Source organism: Leptonychotes weddellii, chromosome 9 (assembly GCF_054177405.1).
Source record: "Leptonychotes weddellii isolate Sample4059 chromosome 9, ASM5417740v2, whole genome shotgun sequence".
Taxonomy (NCBI): Eukaryota; Metazoa; Chordata; class Mammalia; order Carnivora; family Phocidae; genus Leptonychotes; species Leptonychotes weddellii.
The window spans coordinates 122,781,674-122,805,372 of record NC_138377.1 but is presented as its reverse complement, the minus strand read 5'-3'; the positions used below and the strand labels follow the sequence as shown (position 1 = coordinate 122,805,372).

Genomic DNA, 23,699 nt, shown 5'->3' with positions numbered 1-23,699 from the left:
CTGATCCCACCAGCTTTGGAGGCACAGCAGGCCCAAGGACCAGACATGTGAGTGAAGGGGTCTCAGAAGGATTCTAACTCACAGTCACTGGAGTCATCCCCTGCCATCTGAGGCCCCAGGTGTCACAGAACAGAGGCAAGCCACTCCCTATCAGGCTCTGTCCAAATTCCTGGGCCAGAATCCACGAGCATAATAAAATGTCTACTGTTTAATGCCACTAAGTTTGGGGTGGTTTGTACCAGAGCAGTAATGACTGGAACGACAGTGCTAAGCATAACCTGCAAAACTGAGGTCATGATCCATTAGTGGGCAGTTTGACAAACGCTGTTCAGAGGACACTAATTCATTATGTGAAGCTTGGCATTCAACCCTGCAAAGTTCTCTGTGAATCTATGCATACTCAGGTTGTAACTGGGAATGGATAGGATGGGTTGGGTAGGGTAAGGTAGAAAGTAGGGTTTTGGCCCCATATAAATGAGCCAGCATCAAAAAGGCTTGAGATTCATGGGAGCCAAACTCTGAAGCACAGGAAGGTCACATTGTTCTGGTCTGAGTCTCAAGATGCTCCCAACCTCCTACGGATGGTCCAATGTCCCTGCATAACTATCTGCCAAAACAGATACTTAAGGTCCCCGTGCCCCAAAAATGTTTTTGGTCTAAAGGCTACCTGTTTACTTCTATCCACTTTCAACACTGTTGAGCCTATCTACAGTTTCAGGCTTTTCTGTTAATGGATAACTTTCATCTAAATATAAACTCAAGCTTAATCTGTTAAGGATTAGCAGATTCTTAAAAAAAAAAGGGCAGGGAGAGTAAGAAGCATTTTTGGTGGAAGGAGAGTGTCCCGCAGGCCTAGGGCCAGAGAACTTTTATTGGTTAAACAGGCTTTTGGTTTCTTTCTTTAAATGTCGCTAGTTAGGTTAATATTACAGTACTCGTCCTGAGGCAAAAAAAAAAAACAGGAAATTCATGACGAGGACCGGACTCCCAGGAAGGACAGCCTGGGAATGGGAGCACTAAGGAAACTTCCCAAAAGGAAGGGAAGCTCTTTGAGCAAGTGCTCCTCATGCAAGGAGCTCATCTCAAGGACCCGGCCTCAAGGGAGTACCCCTTGAAAGGAAAGGTCCAGATCAGAGAGGAAATGGGAATGGGCCCTCAGGGAACCCTCAAGTCAGAGTTCAGTTGACTTCAAGCACTTATGGTGGCCTTGGGATATGAAAAGCATATTTCTATTATATTCTCAGTGCCCACAAAAGCAAGAACAAACACCTCTGAGCTTGAGACGGCAGAAGAAAAGATCAAGCAAAAAGAAGAACTGGAAGCCACTCAAAGACCCTAGACTTAACTCATTTATGCACAGCGTGTCTCTCCCTAACCCATAAAGGAAAATGTTTCACTGTTACTCCAGATAAACCTGGTTCCGTTTCTGTTTGTTTGTTTTGTTTTTAACCTGGATGTGCTATTCTTCACTGAATTCTTTAATGTGTAATGCATACAGGTCAATAAAAGTGTCTAAAAACCTGTATCTGGGGCAATTGGTAAGCTAAAGTCACTGCTCAAAAAAGCACCTAACCACCAGCACAGCAGCTGCAGCCTGTTAGCAGACCGAAGCCAACAAGCACCAGCATGAGACCCACCAGCAGCAGAGAAACTAGCCTGGGTCCCGACTGCTGCCTGGTATGCAGGTACTCAGTAAGAATCAAGAGAAGAATGAAATGCATCGACAAACAGGCTGAGAAATTCTTGGCACCTGGGGAAGACTGAATACAAACAAGTTTCTTTTTTACCTCTTCTACCACTTGTACAGAAAAGCAAAAGGGAAGTTAACAAAACAAAAACAAAAGCCTAAGCGGAATGAACAGATGGACTGTGGCCTGCATAGAAATTATAGGTGGTCACTATGAAACAACTCTCTTCATCTGCATGGAATCTGGCTAAGGCCAAACTAAGAAAGGGCCGTGTGACTTCAGAAAAAGATTCAAGATGAGCTGACAAAAAAGCAAAGTCACCCATTAGGGAGAGAAATAATAAACCAACCAAATTCACTTACTAAGCAGCAATTTCCTACGGGTCAACCAAAGAGATGCCAGGCACTGTGCCAGAGCTGCAAAGATACAGCCCCTGCTCCACCAAGGAGGTCATGGTCTGGAGGAGAACGACAAGCAGACAAGGACAAAATGGTATGCTACCTGCTAAGTCAGAGGTAAGCACAGACCACAGCATTCAAGAAAGATTCTTGGGAGAAGTGATCTCATTCTTGAAGGGCCAGCAGGAGTCAGCCAGGCAGAGAAGGGGGCTACAGGAAGAAGAAATAACCAGCCAAGATCTGACGGCCAACCCGTTTGGAAAGCTGAACAAACGCCTCTCTCCAGTAGCTCCAAGGCACCTTTGGAGGCTTGGAGACAGCCAGGGCCAGCCATCCTAATCCCTCGGCGGACAAAACGCCATGCTGACATCATGCTTCATTCCCGCTCACCTCCACCTCCTTCTCTGAATATTCCAGCACCTCCCTGAACACCTGGAACATGCGCATCCCCTCTCCACCAGTGTCCCACCATCAACCTGCTGTCAACATCCATGTAAATAAGCCATCCAGCAACTCCCACAGGTTCTGCTACAAGCCTGTGATTTTCACCTCAACCCTACTCCATTCCAGCCCCTCATGAGTCAGAACTGTCCCACGATGGAAACACTCAACTCCAATATCCTACTCTCTGACCAATATACCCATTCTGCCTGCTCAGTGGAACCCTTATTCTTCTTAAAATTCTCTTCCAATCCATTCACTCTTCTACTTTCTTCCCAATTTACCACCTCTCCTATCCTGTACAAACCACCCCTCCTGATAAAGTGCTACCCTCTCATTTCACCTTCTGCTCTCCCACCTCCCTTTCCCTGCTAACACAATGTGGGGCAAATTATGTGCCCTAATCAACACAACTGTTCATTTCCTATGTTTCTACACCTGGGATGCTGGGCCTTACTGGAGAAAATCACACAGCTTTGTAGACTGAGGCCACCAAGCATGCATGGTCTCTACCCCCAGCTGCTTGGAAATCTCTCTATAGGCCCCAGATAGCTCTTATCCCCCCACATCTCTTTCCCTATTCAATGATGTCTTCATGGTTTGTGTCCCCTCACTCCTAGGATAGGACCACACTTCTATTTCATAAAGAAAAATAAGGCAATCAGGCAATAATAACTCCTTACAATTTGTGCCTTCTCCTAACCTGCAAAAACGGTAGCATTCACTTCCATGTACACTTCCTTTCTTATGTCTTCCTAAAAGAAATGTCCTTCCTCTTGCCCAGAGCTAATCCTATCACCTAAGCCCACCTCTTCAAGGATCGCAACAATAGTCCCTCTGTCCTAACTGGCAATCTTCTCCTCTACCAATGCTTGACGCTTTCCCTTCAGCATGTAAACATGCGCATCTATCTGCCATTTAACAAAATGAACAAATCTTCCCCAGACCCCGTTAGATGGAAATCCAATGCATGCTACCATGCCATAGACCCTTCTGAAAAAAGCAGTCTCAGCTGGTTTCTTCTAGTTGATACGCTATGTTTGTTCTGTGCCACAGACATCAGACAAAACCACTCCCAATACCCAGACGTCGTTGGTAGGCTGTGGAATAGTGCTGGAGCAGAGAGGACAGCAGACAAGCAGAGGCGGCTTGGTGCCCAAACCACAGGAGGGGGGAGAACTGGACCCAAGCAGGTCTTCTCTCAGGAGAAAGGTGAAGCAGGCATGCATGTTGGAGTAAAGCTGCTCTTTGCCAAACGCCGCTGTATCTCAGTTAAAAGACCTGAGGCTGACTGCAAGTTGCTGTCATGCCAAAACATGCTAGCCAGCATTTAAAACTCACCATTTGGTAACCATTATGGTAATAAACGTTTCAGGCAAAAATCATCAATAGATGATAAAACTAGTTGGTGAAAAGTTTAGTGAGAAAAAGGATATTTACATAGTCTCAAAATATCTGCCCAGAAGATATTCACGGATTTCAAAGGGAAAAATAGGAAGCCCACAAGACACTATCTTAATCAAGGAATCCCAGCGAACAGCACCAGGAATGGAAAAGGGGACATAACGTGCCTTCCAATATGATGCACTGAGAAGGCCATAACATGTCTGTGGTATTCCTGCCAAAAATGCATAACCTGAATCTATCATAGGGAAACAGCAGACAAACCTAAAATAGGGAAAATTCTACAAATAACTGGCCTGTACTCTTCCAAAATGTCTAGATCCCAATATAAACACCAAGGGACGTTCTCTGATTAAAGACTAAAGAGACATGACAACTATATGGGTGATCTTGGATTGGATCCTAGATTAAAAAATAATTTTCCTTGGGGCACCGTGCAGTTGGTGGGCATCCAACTCTTGGTTTCAGCTTGGGTCCTGATCTCAGTGTTGTGGGATCAAGCCCTACACCCGGCTCCCAGCTCAGCAAAGAGTCTGCTTGGGATTCTCTTTCCCTCGCTCCCTCTACCCCTCCCACTAATGCTCTCTTTCTCTCTCAAATGGGTATGCAAATCTTTAAAAAATAATAACAACATTAATTTTGCTTTGTTATAAAGGAAATCAGTGAGACAACTGGTAAAATCTGAGTAAGGTTTATGGAATAGGTAACAGTATTGTAACAATATTAATTTCATTATTCTGATATCAGTATTGATTATAGAAAACGTCCTCGTTTTGAGGAAATACATAATGAAGTATTCAGGGGTAAAGGGACATAATGTCTGCAACTTACTTTCAAATGATTCCAAAAATAATTATAATATGGATACAGGCAGAGAATAAATGATAAGAGCACACAGTAAAATGTGAACATTTGGGCAATCTGTGTGAGGAGTATCAGAAATTCTTTGCACTACATTTTTTCCAACTTTTCTGTAAGTCTGAAATTATTTCAAAATTTAAAAATAGTTTTTTGTTTAAGCCCCAAATTGCGAGAAGTACAAGGAAAAAGCGGCCAAAACCACAACTGTGCCACTCTCCTTCTTTGGCAGACTGGGCACATACCAAATAAACACAGACAGGACTTGGAAGATTAATAAGCGAATTTAACTGATATACTTAGAACTTTGTACCTGAGAGAGAATATGTATTATCTGCAAATGACTGTGGACATTTAAATAAAGAGGCAATAATGAGCCTCCTTCTCGGACTCGTTCCTGACTTTAATGGTGGCTCCATTTCTGGCGTGAATCACCACATCAACCACAGAGTGCCAGGAGAAAGGGGCTAAGAGAACCCCAGCCACAAGGACTCGAAAGAACCACCCCCCACACTAAGCCCTCCAAAGACCCAAGAGCTTTTTCAAAATGTCTTATTATGAAAGTTTACAAACATACACAAAAATAAAGAACAGTATAAAGAGCCTCCATATGCCCACCCAGATTCAATTATTATAATTTTGACACACTCGCTACATCTACCCTTTTTTTGCTATAGTTTTTGGGTTTTGTTTTGTTTTTTTACTTCACACACAGTGAGGATTAAGGAGGGCATTTGTGGTGAGGAGCACCGGGTGTTGTATGTAAGTGCTGAATCACTAAATTCTATACCTGCAACTAATATTACACTGTATGTTAACTAACTGGAATTTATTTTTTTTTAAGATTTTTTATTAGACAGGGAGAGAGTACAAGCAGGGGGAGTGGCAGGCAGAGAGAGAGGGAGTGGCAGGCTCCCTCCCACAGGGAGCCCGATGCGATGCGGGACTCCATCCTAGGACCCGGGATCATGATCTGAGCCAAAGGCAGACGCTTAACCATCTGAGCCACCCAGGCACCCTGACTAACTGGAATTTAAATAAACACTTGGAAAGAAAATAAAGCAAAAAAAAAAAAGTAGGCGGTTGGAGATTTTATGCTTTACCTGGCATTGTGAACCTGTATTAAAATAAATGTATAATGAAAAAATATTTTTAATAATAAAATATCACAAGTAAGTTTGAAAAATCATCTGGCATCTTGCTGTTTCTATAGAGGGACAACTTAGATCTTACTCATCAGCCTGCTGACCTGTTCCTTTTTCAGAAACAGACACCATCCAAAAATTTTCTGATATCCTTATTTTTAACTGTTGTGTCTTGCTGAATCAAAGCAACTGAGTTTGATACAAGTTCAATGTCATTTCCTTCAAGAATTAACTCATCATCCTGGGCCTGACATACTGAACAAGAAACACCTGGCCTCATCCAAACCTGCAGATGTATTTTTCACCTAAGAAATTTTGAATTTTTTTTTTTTTTTTTTAAGATTTATTTATTTGACAGACAGACAGTGAGAGAGGGAACACAAGCAGGGGGAGTGGGAGAGGGAGAAGCAGGCTTCCCACGGAGCAGGGAGTCCAATGAGGGGCTCGATTCCAGGACCCCGGGGATCATGACCTGAGCCGAAGGCAGACACTTAATGACTGAGCCACCCAGGCGCCCCAAAATTTCGAATTTCAACAAGAGAACCATTCTCCCGAATAACAATGTTGATGGGGAAGTGAGCCTACACGGACCTCATCTTGTAACGGAAGCCCAGTTTCATGCCCTTAATCAGGTTCTGTATGTGACTACAGACAGAAAAGAACTGGCTACGGTTCGTACTATCTCCCCACCATTTGTCATCTCGGAGCCTCTTCTTTCTGAGGAGACTGAGTCCTACACTGAAGTGATTGAAGTCCCTCTGCAGGGCTCCTCTGGGACCCCTCACAATAACAGTGTGTCCCTTCAGAGTGATGTCGACATTTTCTGGAATGTCGACAGTCTGCTGAGAATGGCCTTCATTCTTTCTCACAGGAGATGTGGCAAAGAGAGTGCTATCGTATTTTAAAGCAACTCTCTAACATTTTTCACCCTGAAATACTTCTGTGTATGTACAGACTTTTCTTCCCAACCACAATTCCACTATAACTAAGTAAAAAATAATCCCTTAATATCCTCTATCACCCCTGCAAATTTCCTTGACACAGGAGCTTTGAATTCCCAAGTTCCTCCCCCCAGAATGGTGGACTCACAGCAAACGTGCTCCCTGTGGAGGGCAGCCTCTTTAGACAAGGAAGCCAGGAGCCTTGACCACCCCACACAAGGAACCACCTGCTAGCAGCCTCTGGAACAAGGACAACTTTCTATGTGAAGCAAAAAAATGAAAATCTATTTTAAAAATGGAGAAAAATATTGCCATTATAGGGTCAAAGAGTAAATACCCTTCATAAAGGGTACTTATATTCCAAAATAAAAATAATCAAAGAACATAAAGAATTGAGGGTGCCTGGGTGGCTCAGTCACTTAAGCATCTGCCTTCAGCTCAGGTCATGATCTCAGAGTCCTGGGATTGAGTCCCACAGGGTCCAGCTCACATGGTGCGGCTCCCTGCTCAGCAGTGAGTCTGCTTCTCCCTCGCCCTCTGCCCCGCCCCCGCCACGCTCGAGTTCTCTCTCAATAAATATGTAAAATCCTAAAAAATGATAATAAATAAATAAATATATATAAAATGCCTCAAAGAATTGGCAAAGGAGGGGCACCTGGGTGACTCAGTTGTTAGGTGTCTGCCTTCAGCTCGGGTCATGATCCCTGGGTCCTGGGATCCAGCCCCACATCAGGCTCCCTACTCAGCGGGAAGCCTGCTTCTCCCTCTCCCACTCCCCCTTCCTGTGTTCCCTCTCTAGCTGTCTCTCTCTCTGTGTCAAATAAATAAATTAAAAAAAAAAAAAAAAGAATTGGCAAAGGAAATATCAACTCTGAAATACACATGACAAAAATTCAATCTTACTAATAAAGAAATAAATATTCAAATAATGCTATTTGTCATCTAAATTAGCAAAGATTTTGGGGGAAAAAAAAAAAGGATAGTAAAAATTTGTCTCTGTAAGTGGGTAACAAGTTTTCTGGAGAACAATTTGTCATATGTTCCAAAATCTTTATTCTTTCCCAGGAACAGTCCTAAGCGGTCATAAAAACTATACACATAATTGTATAAATAAGGATTTCATAGCAATAGGACTTATCTCTAATGTCAAAGAAGATTTGGGGCAGGGGTGTCGGGGCAAGAGGTCTAACCATCTAAATGTCCACCAGTAAGAGGCTGGTTAAATAAAATCATGGCATGTCCTCCAATGGAAAGAGTGGACACTGGTATCACACTACTGACAGTGTGGCCCAGGGACCAACTGTAACTGGCCCACAATGAAATAAGAGTTTAAGCCAGAGTGTGAATTAACCACACACAAAAAACTGTAAACAGCAAGATATTCTCATTTAAGAAACCAGTGTGTTGACCTACATCTGGCATAAATACCTGATCTTCTCCAAAACAGCAAGAAACAGTCCACATGCTCCTTTGTACAGCACCACTAGATCCCACCTCCAAAATATATGCCGAGTTTGCCCACATCCCTCCACACCTATGTCATAAACACAGACGACCTCTCCAACTGGACAGCGGCAGAAATCTAGTTGTGCCCCTGTGACCCATTTTTCCAGAGTAGCCACAGTGATTTTATTCCCAGCTTTATGGAGATATCATCAAGTTCATCATTTTGAAGTGCCCATCAAACCATGCTTATTCAAGGTATGTTACAAATATAGTTTAAAATCTTAATGAAATCAACAATTTTCCGGAAATAAACTGAAATTTATAAAAGTAGAATAAAACCAGAACAGGCCAGTAACTATAGAAGAAACTGAAAATCTTAAAGAATTAGCACTAAAAGAGGTTCTCAACTGTGGCAGAGACTTTCACATGCTTACCCGTATCTGGCTCTCCTCTTTCCTGACACGCTGGAGGGTCCCCTTCCTTCCCTGTATGGTCAGGCCGCTGACTAGTTCTACCCAGCAGACTGTGAGCTGAAGTGACGTGTGTCACTGAGGCATTTCACTGACGCCACGCGAGGATCTTTTGTCCCCACCACGGCAAACCCTGAAACCAGGTGTTGGCACAGCAATATCACAATGATGAAGACTAAGTTTTCCATTTTCAAACCCCCTTTAGTATTTTTTTCTATGCAACTATTCTCAAAATTAGAATTACACGGTAACAGTTTTCTACTGTGTTTATCACTCACATGTTACGTATTTTCCTTGTCAAATAGTTGAAAATAACTAATTTCATCGACTGTCGATATAATAATTAGATATTATACTACAGAGTTGGGAGTAGAAATAATCACATTTACTACAAATGTTGAGTATATCTCACCCACACTTTGAAAAGCAAAACAAACAAAAGGCAAAACAAAAAACAAAAACTTTCTCCACATAATTTCCTTCTTCTATTCCTTTCATTGCATGTAAAAGTCTGCTAAATCTTATCAGAGAAAAATTAGAACTTTCTCACCAAAGTTAGAAACAAACACTACTGTATAATAAAAACAAAATGCTATCTTCTCTACTTTCTAACACTGCCCTGGAGATGCTATCCAATGCTATCCAATGCGACTAGAGAAGAGGCTGCAATTAGTGGTCTAAGAATTGGGAAAGAAGTAAAATTCTATTCACAAATAATATAATGACATGTCTGGAAAACCCAAAAGAATTGATAGAGTATTACAAATCAGAGATTTAGAAAGCTACACAATAAATATATCAAAACCAACAGGCTTCATTTATAAAAGGGAAATTCTGTTAGAAAATACAATGAAGAGAGAACCCTACTTACGAAAGCAAAAAAATAATAAAATATCTAAGAAGAAGCTTAAGACGAACCTCTGAAGAGAGGTATAAAAACACTGCCCGCAAAAACACAACAAATTTGAACAAATGGAAAGACATACCATGTTCTTGGGTAGGAATATACAACATCACAAAGATGTCAGTTCTCCCTGTACTGACTTATAAATTTAACACAACCCCAATAAAAATAACTTCAAGGTTTTTTTTCCCCAGGGCTAAACAAGCAGATTATAAAGTTCATCTATAACAAATATGTAAGAATAGGGAAAGAAATGAGGAAGGTTAGCCTTACCAGATACTTAAAAAGCATAGCAGGGGCACCTGGGTGGCTCAGTCAGTTAAGCATCTGCCTTCAGCTCAGGTCATGATCCCGTGGGTCCTGGGATCGAGCCCCGCGTCAGGATCCCTGCTCAGTGAGGAGTCTGCTTCTCCCTCTCCCTCTCCCCACCCGCACTCTGCTCGTGCTCATGAGCTCTAATAAATAAAGTCTTAAAAAAAAAAAAAAAAAGCATAGCAATGGCACACAAATAGACATAGAGACTAACGGAAAAGAATAAAAAATCCATAAATGGATCCAATTTTGTATGAAATTTATCATAATGGTAACCTATCAAAACAGTGAAGAAAACAGACTTATTAATAAATGGTGCTGGGAATAATTCAATAGCAGTATGGGGGGAAAGTGGATCTATTCTTCACACACCAGGATGTGTACATGGGTAAATATTTAACAACCTGGCAATGAGGGAAACATTCCCACTATGACTCAAACTCCAGACACAATAAGTATTAGCAGAATTACACAAAAATTTATAATTTGCATGACAAGACACCTTCTGCAGAGTAAGAAGGAAAATGATTAAAATATGTACAATAGAGAAATGGCATCCAAAAATGGAAGAAAAAGACAATCCTTTGGAGAAGGGTTCTAGAGGAAAAGGAACAGTAATTCACGGAAAAAAGAACACAAATGACCCCTAAACATGTGAAAAGATAGATGGTCAATCAATCTCAATCATCATATGAGAAATACAAATAAAATGTCAAAACTACAGTGAGGTACCACAAAATCCTACTCTGAAGCAAAACAGTAGGGAAACAATTTCTGATACCCTGCTTGTGAAAATGCAAAATGGTACAATCCCTAGAAGGGGGGATTCAGCAACAACTAGCAAAATTACATATGCAATTATCCTTCAGCCCAGCAATCCCATTTGTAGGAATCTATCCAAAGGGTACTCTAATAATAATAATAATAATAATAATAATAATAATAATAATAAAATAAAAAGGATATATGCACAAAGCCATCTAATAATAAATCCAGAAACAATCCAGTTATTCACCAACACAGGCTGGTTGACTAAGGTGTGGTGGACCAGCCCAGGAGCAGTGTACCACTACAAAAACAGAAGAGGAACTGGGGCAAACTACAACATGGATGAATCTGGAAAACATGATGCTAAGTAAAAAAGGGCCAAACACAAAGGCCAGAAAGTATACGATTCCATTAAAAAAGAAATGTCCAGGGGAGGCTGGGAGGCTCAGTCAGTTAAGCATCTGACTTCGGCTCAAGGTGTGATCTCAGAGTCCTGGGATCAAGCCCCGAATGGGGCTCCCTGCTCAGGGGGAAGCCTGCTTCTCCTGCTCCCTCTGCCCCTCCCCCCACTCATGTTCTCTCTCTCGCTTACTCTGCCCTATCAAATAAATAAAAAATCTTTAAAAAATAAAATAAAATAAAATGTCCAGAATGGGCAGATCAGAAGAGACAGAAGGCAGATTGGGGTTTGCAAGGGGCTTCGGCATTGGTGGGAGGGACCAGAGCGAATGCGGGCTGACTGCTAATGGCTACAGGGTTTCTGTGATGAAAATATTCTAGAATTAGGCAGATAATGTATTCACAAAGTTGTGCAACCATTACCACTAAGAAAACACTGAATTGTACACTTTAAAGGGGTGAGTATATGAATTAGATCTCAATTCTTGAAAAAGAATTCCTGTCCATACAACGATGGCATGATCTCAAGGATATACTGTTAAGTGAGCAAAGCAAAGCAAAGAGGAGTATGTTTAGTATGCTACTTATCTAATAGGGGTATAATAACTGAACATCAAAATAGATTAAATGCAAAACGCTGAAAGACATCAAATATATTAAAATCCTTAAGTTCATAATGACTGAAAAAAATAAAATTTAGGGGCGCCTGGGTGGCTCAGTCAGTTAAGCTCTGACTTAGACTCAGGTCATGATCCCAGGGTCCTGGAAATCAGGCTCCGCGTCGGGCTCCCTGCTCAGCGGGGAGTCTGCTTCTCCCTCTCCCACTCCCCCTGCTTGTGTTCCCTCTCTTGCTGTGTCTCTGTCAAATAAATAAAATCTTAAAAAATAAATAAAAATAAAAATAAAAATAAAAAATAAAATTTAACTGGTGCCCTGGGGCACCTGGGTGGCTCAGTCATTAAGCGTCTGCCTTCAGCTCAGGTCATGATCCCGGGGTCCTGGGATCGAGCCCCAAGTCGGGCTCCCTGCTCGGTGGGAAGCCTGCTTCTCCCTCTCCCGCTCCCCCTGCTTGTGTTCCCTCTCTCACCGTGTCTCTCTCTGTCAAATAAATAAATAAAAAATCTTAAAAAAAATTTTTTTTTAACTGGTCCCCTTTGAAGGATGCTAGAGAACCAAATCCTTATTCTAAAAACTGGTAAATGAAGGGCAAGAAACAAGCATTTATTTTACGTATGCTATTCAAATTTTATCACATAGTTAATGAGGGGAAGTTTCTCTTTAATAAGTATTTCAGTATTAAATGAGGAAGGAACGATAGAATATTACCATTTACAACCATTAATGAATTAAAGACGCAATGATCATCACAAGATCTTGCATGGTCCCTTCCTTAACTGAACGAGGGCAGATTTATTATGGAACCAATAAAATACGGTAGAACTGACCATACACAAGTTCCCAGACTAGGTCAAAAAGGGCATCGTAATCTTCTGTGTTGGTGCACAGGATCACTTTCTCTGGGGGAAGCCAGCTACTATGTCCTGAGGACACGAGTAGCCCTCTGAAGACTGCCCACATCAAGAGGAACTGGGCCCCCACCCCAAGACATCTGGCACTCACTTAGCCAGCCACGTGAGTGAACCACCTTGGAAGCGAATCCTATGGCCCACTCAAGCCCCTGGATGACTGCAGCCCAAGCCAACACCTGGCTGCAACCTCACAAGAGACCAGAACTGCCAACCCAAGAAGCTCTCATATTTCTGACCCACAGAATTTTGGGGTGATTTGTTATGCAACAAATGTAATACCCTTTTCTCTCCTTTTATACATGTTATAAATTCTCCACAATAAAATATTTCAAAATAGTAAGTTGGCTAATTACAGAGGATCCTTTAAACAATTCCTTTATTCTTGTCAGAGCAGACAATAGGTTAAATGGAAAAAGAAAGAGCAAATAAAAACTCCTTTACACGTATCTCACGGTCTCTTAGGAAAAGGTCATCATATATCTCAAGCCTCTCAAAAAACTCTATCAGGCAGAATTATTACTATTTTGCAAATAAGAAAATCGAGAAAAATGATAGAGAAAGCAGCAACTTTTTCAAGTTGCACAGTAGTTGAAGCAGGATACAGAAAGTCTGTTTTTTCCACCATACCTCAAAGCCCTTCTGATCTTGAAATTTCTCCATCCAGCCCATCAGAACCAAAGCTGCTAAGGTCCAAATCTGAAATTTTGTATGTAAATACCATCTTCCATCCCTCGCAAAGCACCTCTCCGCTTCCCCTTTGCTCACCAACAAACACAGCGTCATTAGTGTGACCCTTCACGCTAAGCAACCAGAAATCACTGAAGGAAGAAAAAAAATGACAAGAGCTCAAAGCTCCAATTCATATCCTAGATTTCTGTGTGACTCTGGATGGGGCTGTTCTTCAGGAAACGATCATTAGGGTTAACAGTGGATGGGATTCTCCAAATTTCTTATTTGTTTTCAGAGTTAAAGGGGGTTGGGGGAGTAGCATACAAACCACTGTAATGCTACTATATTCCCCTTCTTGTTCCCAAAGGTAAATTGTATGATTGGGTTTTGTATAATCATTTACACAAATGATCACAAAATAAATCACAAAATTAATTTCCAAATATGTTCTTAAAAATAAGTCCTAATCTTTAGAGTCTAATAGGTAATATATGTTAAAACCATTCTTTTTCAAACAACAAAATTGAATCTTCCACTTTAGGTAACTACTCTTTATTAAGTGTTTACAGCTTCTTAAGTATTGAACAGATTGTTTTACATTCATAATTTAATCCAATCTTGATGACTAGCCCCCATGTTACAAAGAAAAAGCTTAGGCCCAGAGAGGCTAAGTGACTTGCAAAGGTCAAATGGCAGGGAGTGGCAGGGCTGGGATTCGGACCAGACCGATAGTGTCTGGCTCCAAAGCCCATCTCCCAACCACTTTACACAAGAGGAAAACGCCCGACAAAAACCACCTAACAAATAAGGCCTAAATGCAAAGGTACTGACTTAAATTCTTCCTCTTTCTGGGTCCATCTGAGCACGGCTTTGGGCTTCCTTCTGTCAGATTAGAACGGTAAACGAGAACGTGCTATTTCCCCACATCTAGGTGAAAAAGAACAACTAAAGGGCACACACACACACAAAATCAACATAGAGGATATTTACGTTACTTTCAAAGTTGTTTCTGAGAACAGTTCAGGGGGGCGGGGATGGGGAAGACAGCCAAGATTTCCATGCTAAGGAAAGAAAAAGGAAATAGGGACTCTGGAACTAACTTCCAGGACATATTTCTCAGGCTTAAAATAGGCTTGACCTTAGGATTGTCATGAGAAAAGCCAGAACAAATGAAGTCATCATATATAAACTGTTTGTTCTCAAGAACATGACTAGTGGGCAGAGAATACAGAACTAGGTTAAGGGACACCGATTGATTAGCCAACATAGCTCTTTCAGCTTCGAAGTCTTCCTACAGGTCACACGTTAAGGCTATGAAAGTCACTACAGTCTCAAAAACGTTTCATGCGGCTTCAAAGGGGCTTCAACCTCAGAGCTCCTTCAGGCTCGCGCTTCCCCAAACTAACTTGGAAAGGGGTCGAGAAAAAGGCCGCTCCCTCCGCAGTCAGTCCATTCGGTTCATTCATTTGACAACTACCAGTGGGTGTGGGCCCTGGGGCCAGTCCCTGGAGACACCTGGCTGGCAGAGACAGGCCCAGCTTCTCCACTCTCCTCAAGCTTGCAGAACAGGGGGAGAGGCAATCAAATACGCACCGACATGGGAAGTCCGAGCTGTGCTCCACAACAGGGTGCCGAGAGCACACAAGTGGGGACCTGGACGCTGCACGTGTGGGGAAGGGAGACGCAAAGGAGGAACAGGAATTGAGTGAAAAGGGAGTAAAAAAGTACTTTAGACTGAGGCAAAAGTACATACCAAGTCCACGGACCAGAGGGACAGACACATTCATAAAAACTGGCTCAAATAGAACACATACTGAAGTTTTTAATACAAATTCTTACTGAAGGTTAACACATAGAAAAGAATATAAAGCATAAGTATGTAGCTTGGTGAATTGTCACAGAATGAACCCACCCACATAACTACCATCCAGGTCAAGAAATAGAACACACCAAACATAGAAGCCCTTTTGCCTTCTCCAAGTCACTATCCCGCCCTCTTCCCCTAAGGTCAGCACCATTTTGACTCCCAAAACCACATCTCTGCCTGATTTTGAACTTTGTATAAATCAAATAATACAGTTTTCTGCCTGGCTTCTTTCATTCAATACTTTGCTTGTGAAATTCACCCATGCTGCCGTGGGTAGCCACAGTTCTTCCATTTCTGCTGTCACAGAGTATTTCGTGATATGCTTCTTCCACAACTTATTCTTTTGATGGACTTGAGTTACTTCTTATTTTTAGCTATTATGAACACTACTGCTATGAACATATGTACACCTCTCTGTTGGGTGTATACCTAGGAGTAGAATTGGCGGGTGAGAGAACATGCCTGTGTTGGACTTTAGTAAATATTGCCAGACAGTTTTCCAAAGTAATCTTACCAATTTACATTCCTACTAACAGCATATGACATTTGTTTCTTGTCTGGCTAGTTTTTGTCATAACAGACAGAATAACCTATCACAGTCCAGAGAAAATCTAAACTTTTGATGAAAACTGGCCATGAAAAAACAAAGACTAAGAGTCCTTTCTCCAGCCTGAACTCCCCACATATACCGCTTTACATGAATTTCATGATTTACTACCCCAAATTCCTAAATTTTACAAGGGGTAAAGTCTTGAGACAATAAATTCCATTACAATGAGAGATCATAGGATATCTCATACAATTCCAGGTCATAGGAAACAAACATAGAGGGACATATTTTGTTGGTATGATTATAAAATATTCTAGATCACCTACAGCCCCAAATGGCTTTCTAATAGTCACTGACAAAAGAGGCTGAGTTTTTATGTCACTTGTATGATATTAAAAGGTAGAGAGGAGAGAGCTAGAATGCTCTCCAGGCTGGCTTTTTAGACTTCTCCGCCGAAGCACAAAGTAAAAACTGCTCTTCAACCCGCCCACCCTTCTCCCCCGCCCCTAAACAACAAAACATCATACACGAACACACAGACACCCCAGGAAGAACGAGGAAAAGGGGGCAGAAATTGTGTGAAGGACACTTCCTTCCTTTTTCTTTTTACAGGACTCAAAACCTGTCCCTCCCATGTGCCCATTGTCAAAACAGGAGCCCTGAAGACAAAGGACAGGCTGGCCTGGGAGGAGGCGGCTGGGCAATCTCATGGGCTTATTAAGGTGGAGTAGGTGCCTGGCTACTCACACCCCAGGGGAGGGAGGCTCCCCTCGTCAGGAAGAGCACTGTATCCCCAGCCAACAATGCTGGCAGACACTGCTTTAGGGAGATTCAGCAAAAGGCGGATGGCTCAGCAAGCAAGGGCAGGATGGGGTGGGGGAGGAGGAGGGTGGTAGCAAAAGATTCAGGCGGACATGTCAGTGTGGAGAGGAAGTCCATGTCAGGTGGGAGGATCTCATCCTTGAAACCTGGGATCAGAAAAGGAAATAGTGAATGCAAAGGAGGCCTCCACTGTGGGGAAACCGGGGCCCTGGCAGGTAGCCGGGCTTGGACAGAGGAACAAGACCCATACCTGGCAGTGGAATTTAAGACAGGAATAGGGCCAAGGCAACAAGGTCCGGGTATGAGAAATGGGAGTGAGTCCCAGAGTGTGGAACTAGAGGGACTTTAATTTCCTCCACCTGAATTGGGGTAGGGGTTGGGATGGTTACCCAGTGAGGAGGAGGAGGGGTCTGGGGGGTCAAACATAACCAAGGTTCAAGGAGAAGGGCGGGGGCAGGGAGCTAGGCAGAGCATTACAGCTACTGGCAGAATGAGAGTGGAATTCTGAAAATATATTAAAGCAGATATAATTAACCTGTATTTCACTGTCAAACACACCAAATGTCACCTGGCTTCTGACACCTTTCTGGGCCACTAACTGCGCAGGCATCAAGATTCCTGGGAAAGCCAAGTAAGCCTCCCAAAGGCCACAGCTGGCTTCATCCAGGCCCCTCCACCCGAGGAAGGCTGCTGCTGATGCCCCACGGGCACTCCCAGCCAGCCCCTCTCCCTCAGGGCCTGAGACACATATCATCCAGCAATGCCCTAGGGCCTTGACCTCAAGCTCGGTCTCATCCACTGCAAATCCTACCATTAGCCTGGGGAGTATCACGGCTCACATGGCAACACCACCACCTCACTGTTCCTTCACTTTTTTTTTTTTTTAAAGATTTTATTTATTTGAGAGAGAGAGAGAGAACACATGAGAGGGGATAGGGTCAGAGGACGAAGCAGACTCCCCGCCGAGCAGGGAGCCCGATGCGGGACTCGATCCTGGGACTCCAGGATCATGACCTGAGCCGAAGGCAGTCGCTTAACCAACTGAGCCACCCAGGCACCCATCCGTTCCTTCACTTTAACTGTGGCTGCAACCTGCAGCCCACCCCCCTCCACTCCAGGCCCCAGGGCACAGCTAACACTCAGGACTTCACCTGGCAGAGCGCCCACCGGCTCTCAGGGGACCACAACTGCCCGAGGCACCAAGCCTTCCTCATATCTCTTCGCATTCATAGTAAGAACCACTATTAAGAAAAATAACTAATAATAGGCAACATTACAGAGGGTTTACTACGCGCTATACACAATTCAGAGCGCTTGACACACATCAATTCGTTTACTCCTCCCAGCACTGCTAAGATACAGGCGTAATTACTATTGTCATTTTACTGATTTGAATCTGAGACACAGAGAGGCTGAGTAATTTTCCCAAGGCCCCACGGTTATAAACTGGCTATCAAGAGCTGAGATTTGAAAACAGGTGGTCTGGCACCAAAGTGAGCACTCTCTCTCCCGTTCTCATTCATTTCGTTACATGTTATCGAACACAGGGAAAGTATGTCAGCGCATTAACGGCCAAGTGTTCACACTTGTGCGAGGTGCAGCTGGGTCAAGATGCAACGTTCCGAGCACACAAGGCCCCCGTCTCCCCTCCCAGGAGCCCTGTGCCGGCTCCTAACAGCGGAAGTCGTTCTGCCAGCCTTCAGGGGCACCCGCTCCTGCGGCCCTCGGTCTCCGCACGGCCACTGCCGCCCGAGGCCCCGTGCTGAGCGGCTCTGCACACGGCACGGGGCTCCCCTCAGCAGCCGTCCCCCCGCGCCTCGCGCCCCGGGCTGCCAGGCCTGCTCCCCGCTGCTCTCCTAGCCCCCAGGCCTCGCCCTGTGCGGCCGCTGCCGTCACCCGGAGCCCACAGCCCTCACGCTCGCTCGCACCGGCCGCGGCAGCAGCTAGCGCACCTGGGAGCGGGGCAAAACCCCACTTCAGATCAGTGCCCCCAACATCTCAGGCCCACACGCTACTGACGAAAGAGCTCACAGCCCCCGGCAGAGCGGCGTACGGATGCGGGTGTCCACACGCCGCTGGCTGCCCGGTGCTGCCCAGGGGCCTTCGCTAGAGCCCCGAGCAGTCTCCCCTCCTCGGAGGGGCTATTCCGCACGTCCGGCGCCTAGCTCAGCCCCCCTCCCACTCAGCACACTTACTCGCTCCTATCTCAGCGAGCGATCCTAAAGACATAAAATCAGCAACTTCAGAAGGCAAACTAGAAAAAAAAGTTACTTGTTACAAATGACAAATGGATTAATATTCCTTAACTTTTTAAAAATCCCAAATTGAAAACCCTCCAATTCTCGAATACGAAAAAGCCAAAGTAACAGACAGTATACAAAAGATAAATTACAAATGGCTGATTAACATTTGGGAAAAGACTGACCTCCACTTGTAAATAAAATTGGCCAAAATTAAAAACTGATAATACCACATCCCCCCAGACAGACTAAATTTTAATTCCTGAATCAAATCGGCAGGGTGCCGGGCCTGCTTGCTTTGGCCTCACCTGAAGCCCATGTATAGCACTCTGCCCCCCGCTTGCATGAGGGACATTCACTACCAGCTTTATTATGGGAACACTGTTGAGATCCTCATCCCTTAAAAAGGGCCCAGAAGAGTAATTTCTTCAGGCCTCAGCTCAGAAACTATACTTCTCCTGAGGCATGAGCTTATGCTAATCTCAGGAATTCTGGGACTGTCTTCCTATGTGTTGAGGCTGTGGAAGCTCAGAGCCGAATGTGGGGGACCCCCACCCCGGCAACCAGGCAAGTCCCTATGGCACAGACTACTGACTTAACGGATTAGCCCACCCGCTGTGTTCCACTGGCCCCAATTCCCTTCTCTGTCCTTTTCTATCTTACTGTAAGTATTCTCTACGTTACCTCAAATCCTTTTGAAACAAAGCAGGGTAGGGCAGTTCTAATGATGTGGTTTTGTCACCCCTCTGCTGTTCTCCATATCCTGAAAGGGATGAGTCAGGTTGGGCTTCCATAGTTTACATTTGCTACGCTAGCTTTAGGAGGTGTCCGTGTGCTGGGCTAATGGCTTCTGGTTGTGCAAATTAGCTTCTTGTACAACAATTCCTAAATACTTAATAGGTTATTTCCAATTGCCTTATTGAATACCACGTAATTCTCTCAAAATGTTCTTTCAGGAAGACCATATGGCATTTTTTTCAAGATGGAGGTGCTATAAAATCAACAAATTTGACAAACTGTTCAAATTCCAAAAGGGCTTAGAACATTCTAATTCAAGAAATAAAGAATTCCTATATGATACAGAAATAATACTCAGCAATAAACCAAATGCATTTTACAATGTGTATGATCTATCTATTCCATACACTTTCCTGATGAAAAAGCTGATTTCCAAGAAGTTGCTAAAACGAAACATTGGGAAAAGAAAGCACAACAACTATGTTCTGTTCAATCTGGTGGAAGACAAATAAAAGGTCGTAATTTATATGTCAATGAAATTATACACCATTCAATCCAGAGAGACATCATTGTCTAAAGGTAGAAAAAATTAGAATGTTAAAGAACATAGTTGTCCTAGCTGTAACTCCAAGAAATTGGGAAGTCAAACGAGGCTAACATCAATTCAGAACCTGCTTGGGTGCTCAGGTATTCAAAGAAACATCAGAGACACGCCAGCAACAAAAGGAAGCAGAACTGGGGCACCTGGGTGGCTCAGTCGTTAAGCATCCGCCTTCAGCTCAGGTCATGATCCCAGGGTCCTGGGATCGAGGCCCGCGTTGGGCTCCCTGCTCAGCGAGAATCCTGCTTCTCCCTCTCCCACTCCCCCTGTGTGTGTTCCCTCTCTCGCTGTGTCTCTGTCAAATAAATAAAATCTTAAAAAAAAAAAAAAAGGGAAGCAGAACTTAGAGATCTAGACTGAAACTTTTTCTCTCCCTGCTCCCCGTTCATTTCACAAGCTGTATCAGCCAGGAAGCTTTTGGTTTTAAGTAAAGAAAATTAACCTCAAATAATTATCCAATAGATTTATCATTCACGTAAATGCGAAGTCGAGAGTGAGATATTGTAAGCTTCAGGCAAGGTTCAGTAGGACCCCGGCTCTGTGACTGCAACTCTCGGAGCTTATTCTCACCCAGGAGTTGGTTTTGTCCCCGGGGGCGGGGGGGGAGATGCCCCCACCCACTTCACAGTCTGATTGAGACCATTTAGGTCACATGCCTACCCCTGAACTAGTAACTGGGACCAGACAAATCCCATGACTTAGGCCTGGGTTATGTATCTAATACTGACCCGATAACTGGGGCAAGGAGGATGTTACAGACCACCCTGGAACTGGGGCTGGGCTCAATCCCACAGAAACTTTACAACTGCTTTGCATGGGAAAGAGGAAAAGGGAAAGAATTACAGATATTACCAAAGAGGTATGGCAAAGATTGACAAACTGCTCAATCCCAGTTCCTCTTCTCCTAAGGCACACAGATTGATCGTGTTTCCCAGCATTCAGTAAAGTTAGGTGTGGCCAAGTGGCCAATGGAATGTGAAAAATGAACACGGACCACCTTCCAGGTCTGGCAACTAAGAACCCTCCACCACCCTTCATCTCTTTCCCCTTCTGTGAGCTTGCCCATGCAAACATGCAGAGTGACCCTGGGAGCCATGTGTTGAAGATGGCAGAGTCACAGATGGAAGGAGCCTTGGTCCCTGAATTGCCACTTTGAGGAGGGCTTTCCACTGTGATCAGGAACACCTATTTTAAATTTTACATGACTAAGAAACTTCTACCAAGGTTAAGACTTTTGCATATTTTGGGGTTTGTTACAATAGTCAGCCTATCCCAACAGGTGAAAAAATCAAGGCCCACAAGGTTGGATGCCTTACCCAGGTTATAGTCAGCCAATGAAACAGAAACACAAAAACACTGGATGCAATGATCTTACCAGTGGAAGGCAAAAACAGAATCGAGAACATGTCCTAACTACGAATGCACTGGACAAAAAGAGAAGTAATGAGCAATAGGGAGTCCTTGAACATCTCGCAGGCAGAGTGGACGAGTAAGGCAGAAGGTCAACTGGAAGCCCTATTTCAAAAGTTGTTGAAATTTTCCCACAAGTTGTTATCCATTCTTCTCTTAGCAAACAGAATGGAAAGTTTCTCTGATAACTCAGAACACAAACTGCCTCAGAATGAAAATTAGGAACAGTAACTCTCCTTACACATACAAGTGGTATTCACTCTTAAGCCGAAAAGCATTGGGGGGTTTGGATTGGACCGCAGGGCGGGGGCAGCTCTGGCTCTGAGCTGCAGTCCCTTCCTCAGAGCGGCTCCTCCCCGAGCACCACTCAGGGTTGGGAACGCTGCGCCACCAGGCAAGCCACCCACTGGCTGCAGGTGCGCTTAGCCAGGCCCTCTTCGGTCCTTCCAGGGACTCCTATACTGGAATTAAAGGCAGGGGCTCAGTCCCTCTCCATTGATGAAGTTGTTACACGTGAGGCCAACGGCTGTTGGTGGGCACTTTTCCTGCTGAGCAGAAAAAAACAGCCCACGAAAATGAAGAGGGCACTACGTGAGAGCGGGAGAGAGTCCTCACTTTGTTCACCCTAGAGCTAGTATACCCCCCGTCCTTCCCGTGGTGTGGTTTTGTAAGCCGGGTTATAGTGGCCCAGGAGTTTCACTTCTGGCCTCAGCTGGTTTAGACCGGGTTGATGTCACCCACAGTCAAAAAAGAATCCTGACCAATATAATCAGGAAAACTGTCTGAAAAAAACAGAAAAATAAGCAACAAAAAATCGTGATATCAAGAACCTCAAAAAATAAAATGAAAAATACAGAAATTGCAAAGTCTAGTATGGACTCAGGAACCAAGCCACTGGGTTTGAACCCAAGTGCTCCCTCCGATCACTAGCTGTGAAACCTTGGGCATACCGTGCAATCTCCCACTTGCCTCGACTCTCTTACTCTGAAGGGCGAACCTTTAAGGTAACACCATGCCCAAGGATTTTCATAAGGATTACATTAGTTAATACATGTACTTAGAACAGTACCGGGTATGTAGTAAACATTCAATACATGAAAGCTTTATTGTTATGTTACATCAATCTTAGTTGATTTCCAGGTTAGTGACCCATGTGTTAGTTAAGGTGTAACAAGGTAGACCAAAATAAGCATCAAATTGATCACAGAAAAGCACGTTTGTCCCACCCAACCTGACACTCAGCAGCACACCATCAGATCCAGAAGCTCTTTTATTTGTAATAAAAGGGTAATTTCTTCAGGTGCCCACCATGGGGAGGCCACTTCTGCAGCCTCAGACCCCCAGGTACTTAGCAAAAACAGGCTGTGTCAGCCACCAGCGTGCTCCTCTAGCCCAGACACTACCCTTTCTCTGCTGCCCTCTTCAGCGCCCCGGTCCTCGGGGCCACAGAGAAGCAGCCAGGAGGGCAAACACTGTTCCAGAACAGCCCACAGGGACCTCTCTATCCTCTGGGCAGACATGACATTGACTGTTTGAACCCTTCATCCTATCTTAATCTTCTCTTTCTCTCTCTTTTAATGGACTACCACAAACACAAAAATCCGAGGGCATTTCTTCCAGACATAAAATACTTCCTCTAACAGTTACCTCCTTAGAGCTCTACCTTCATCAACGTTCTTTTGCTACTTCTACTGATTAAGTTAGGGAGATTTTCTCAGCAGAGTACTTGTGAGCAAACTGCACAGTCACAAGTCCAGAGGCCATTCGTCCCTGAAAGGGAGTACTGGAGGTGCTCAACACATAAGGCACGGGATGAAGCTGGAGGGGGGGTAAGAGCCACATGTGGGCTGGGCTCTGTAGGTTAAAAAAGAGTCTGAATTTGATACTGGGGAGCCACAGAGGGTTTTAAGCAGGGCAGGACACAGTCAGACTAGCCTTTGATCACTCTGCCCCTTCTCTGAACCTCTGTTTGTAGGGCAGATCCCCTGGCCCTCTGCATGTGGGTTCTGGTTATCTGGGACCCAGAGAAATGCAGCCTCAAGACTTGTTGTACAGAAGAACAGCTTAGGTGGGGTAGACATTCCAAAAAATTTCCTCAT

The 23,699-nt window shown here is 44.0% G+C and overlaps 1 protein-coding gene across 4 annotated transcripts in view; it reads right to left on the bottom strand.

Moving 5' to 3' along the window:
• Positions 1–23,699, bottom strand: part of PDE8A (phosphodiesterase 8A) — a 148,904-nt gene that overhangs the window by 106,856 nt on the left and 18,349 nt on the right. Inside the window, exon 1 of one of the 4 annotated variants that reach the window (XM_081831736.1) lies at positions 13,331–15,335. The exons of the other annotated variants lie outside the window; for them this stretch is intronic. Within the exon in view, the coding sequence (XP_081687862.1) occupies positions 13,331–13,486 (156 nt within the window). The 5' untranslated portion in view covers positions 13,487–15,335. Of the gene's footprint in view, positions 1–13,330; positions 15,336–23,699 lie in introns of those variants that run through there. 4 annotated transcript variants of the gene reach the window in all.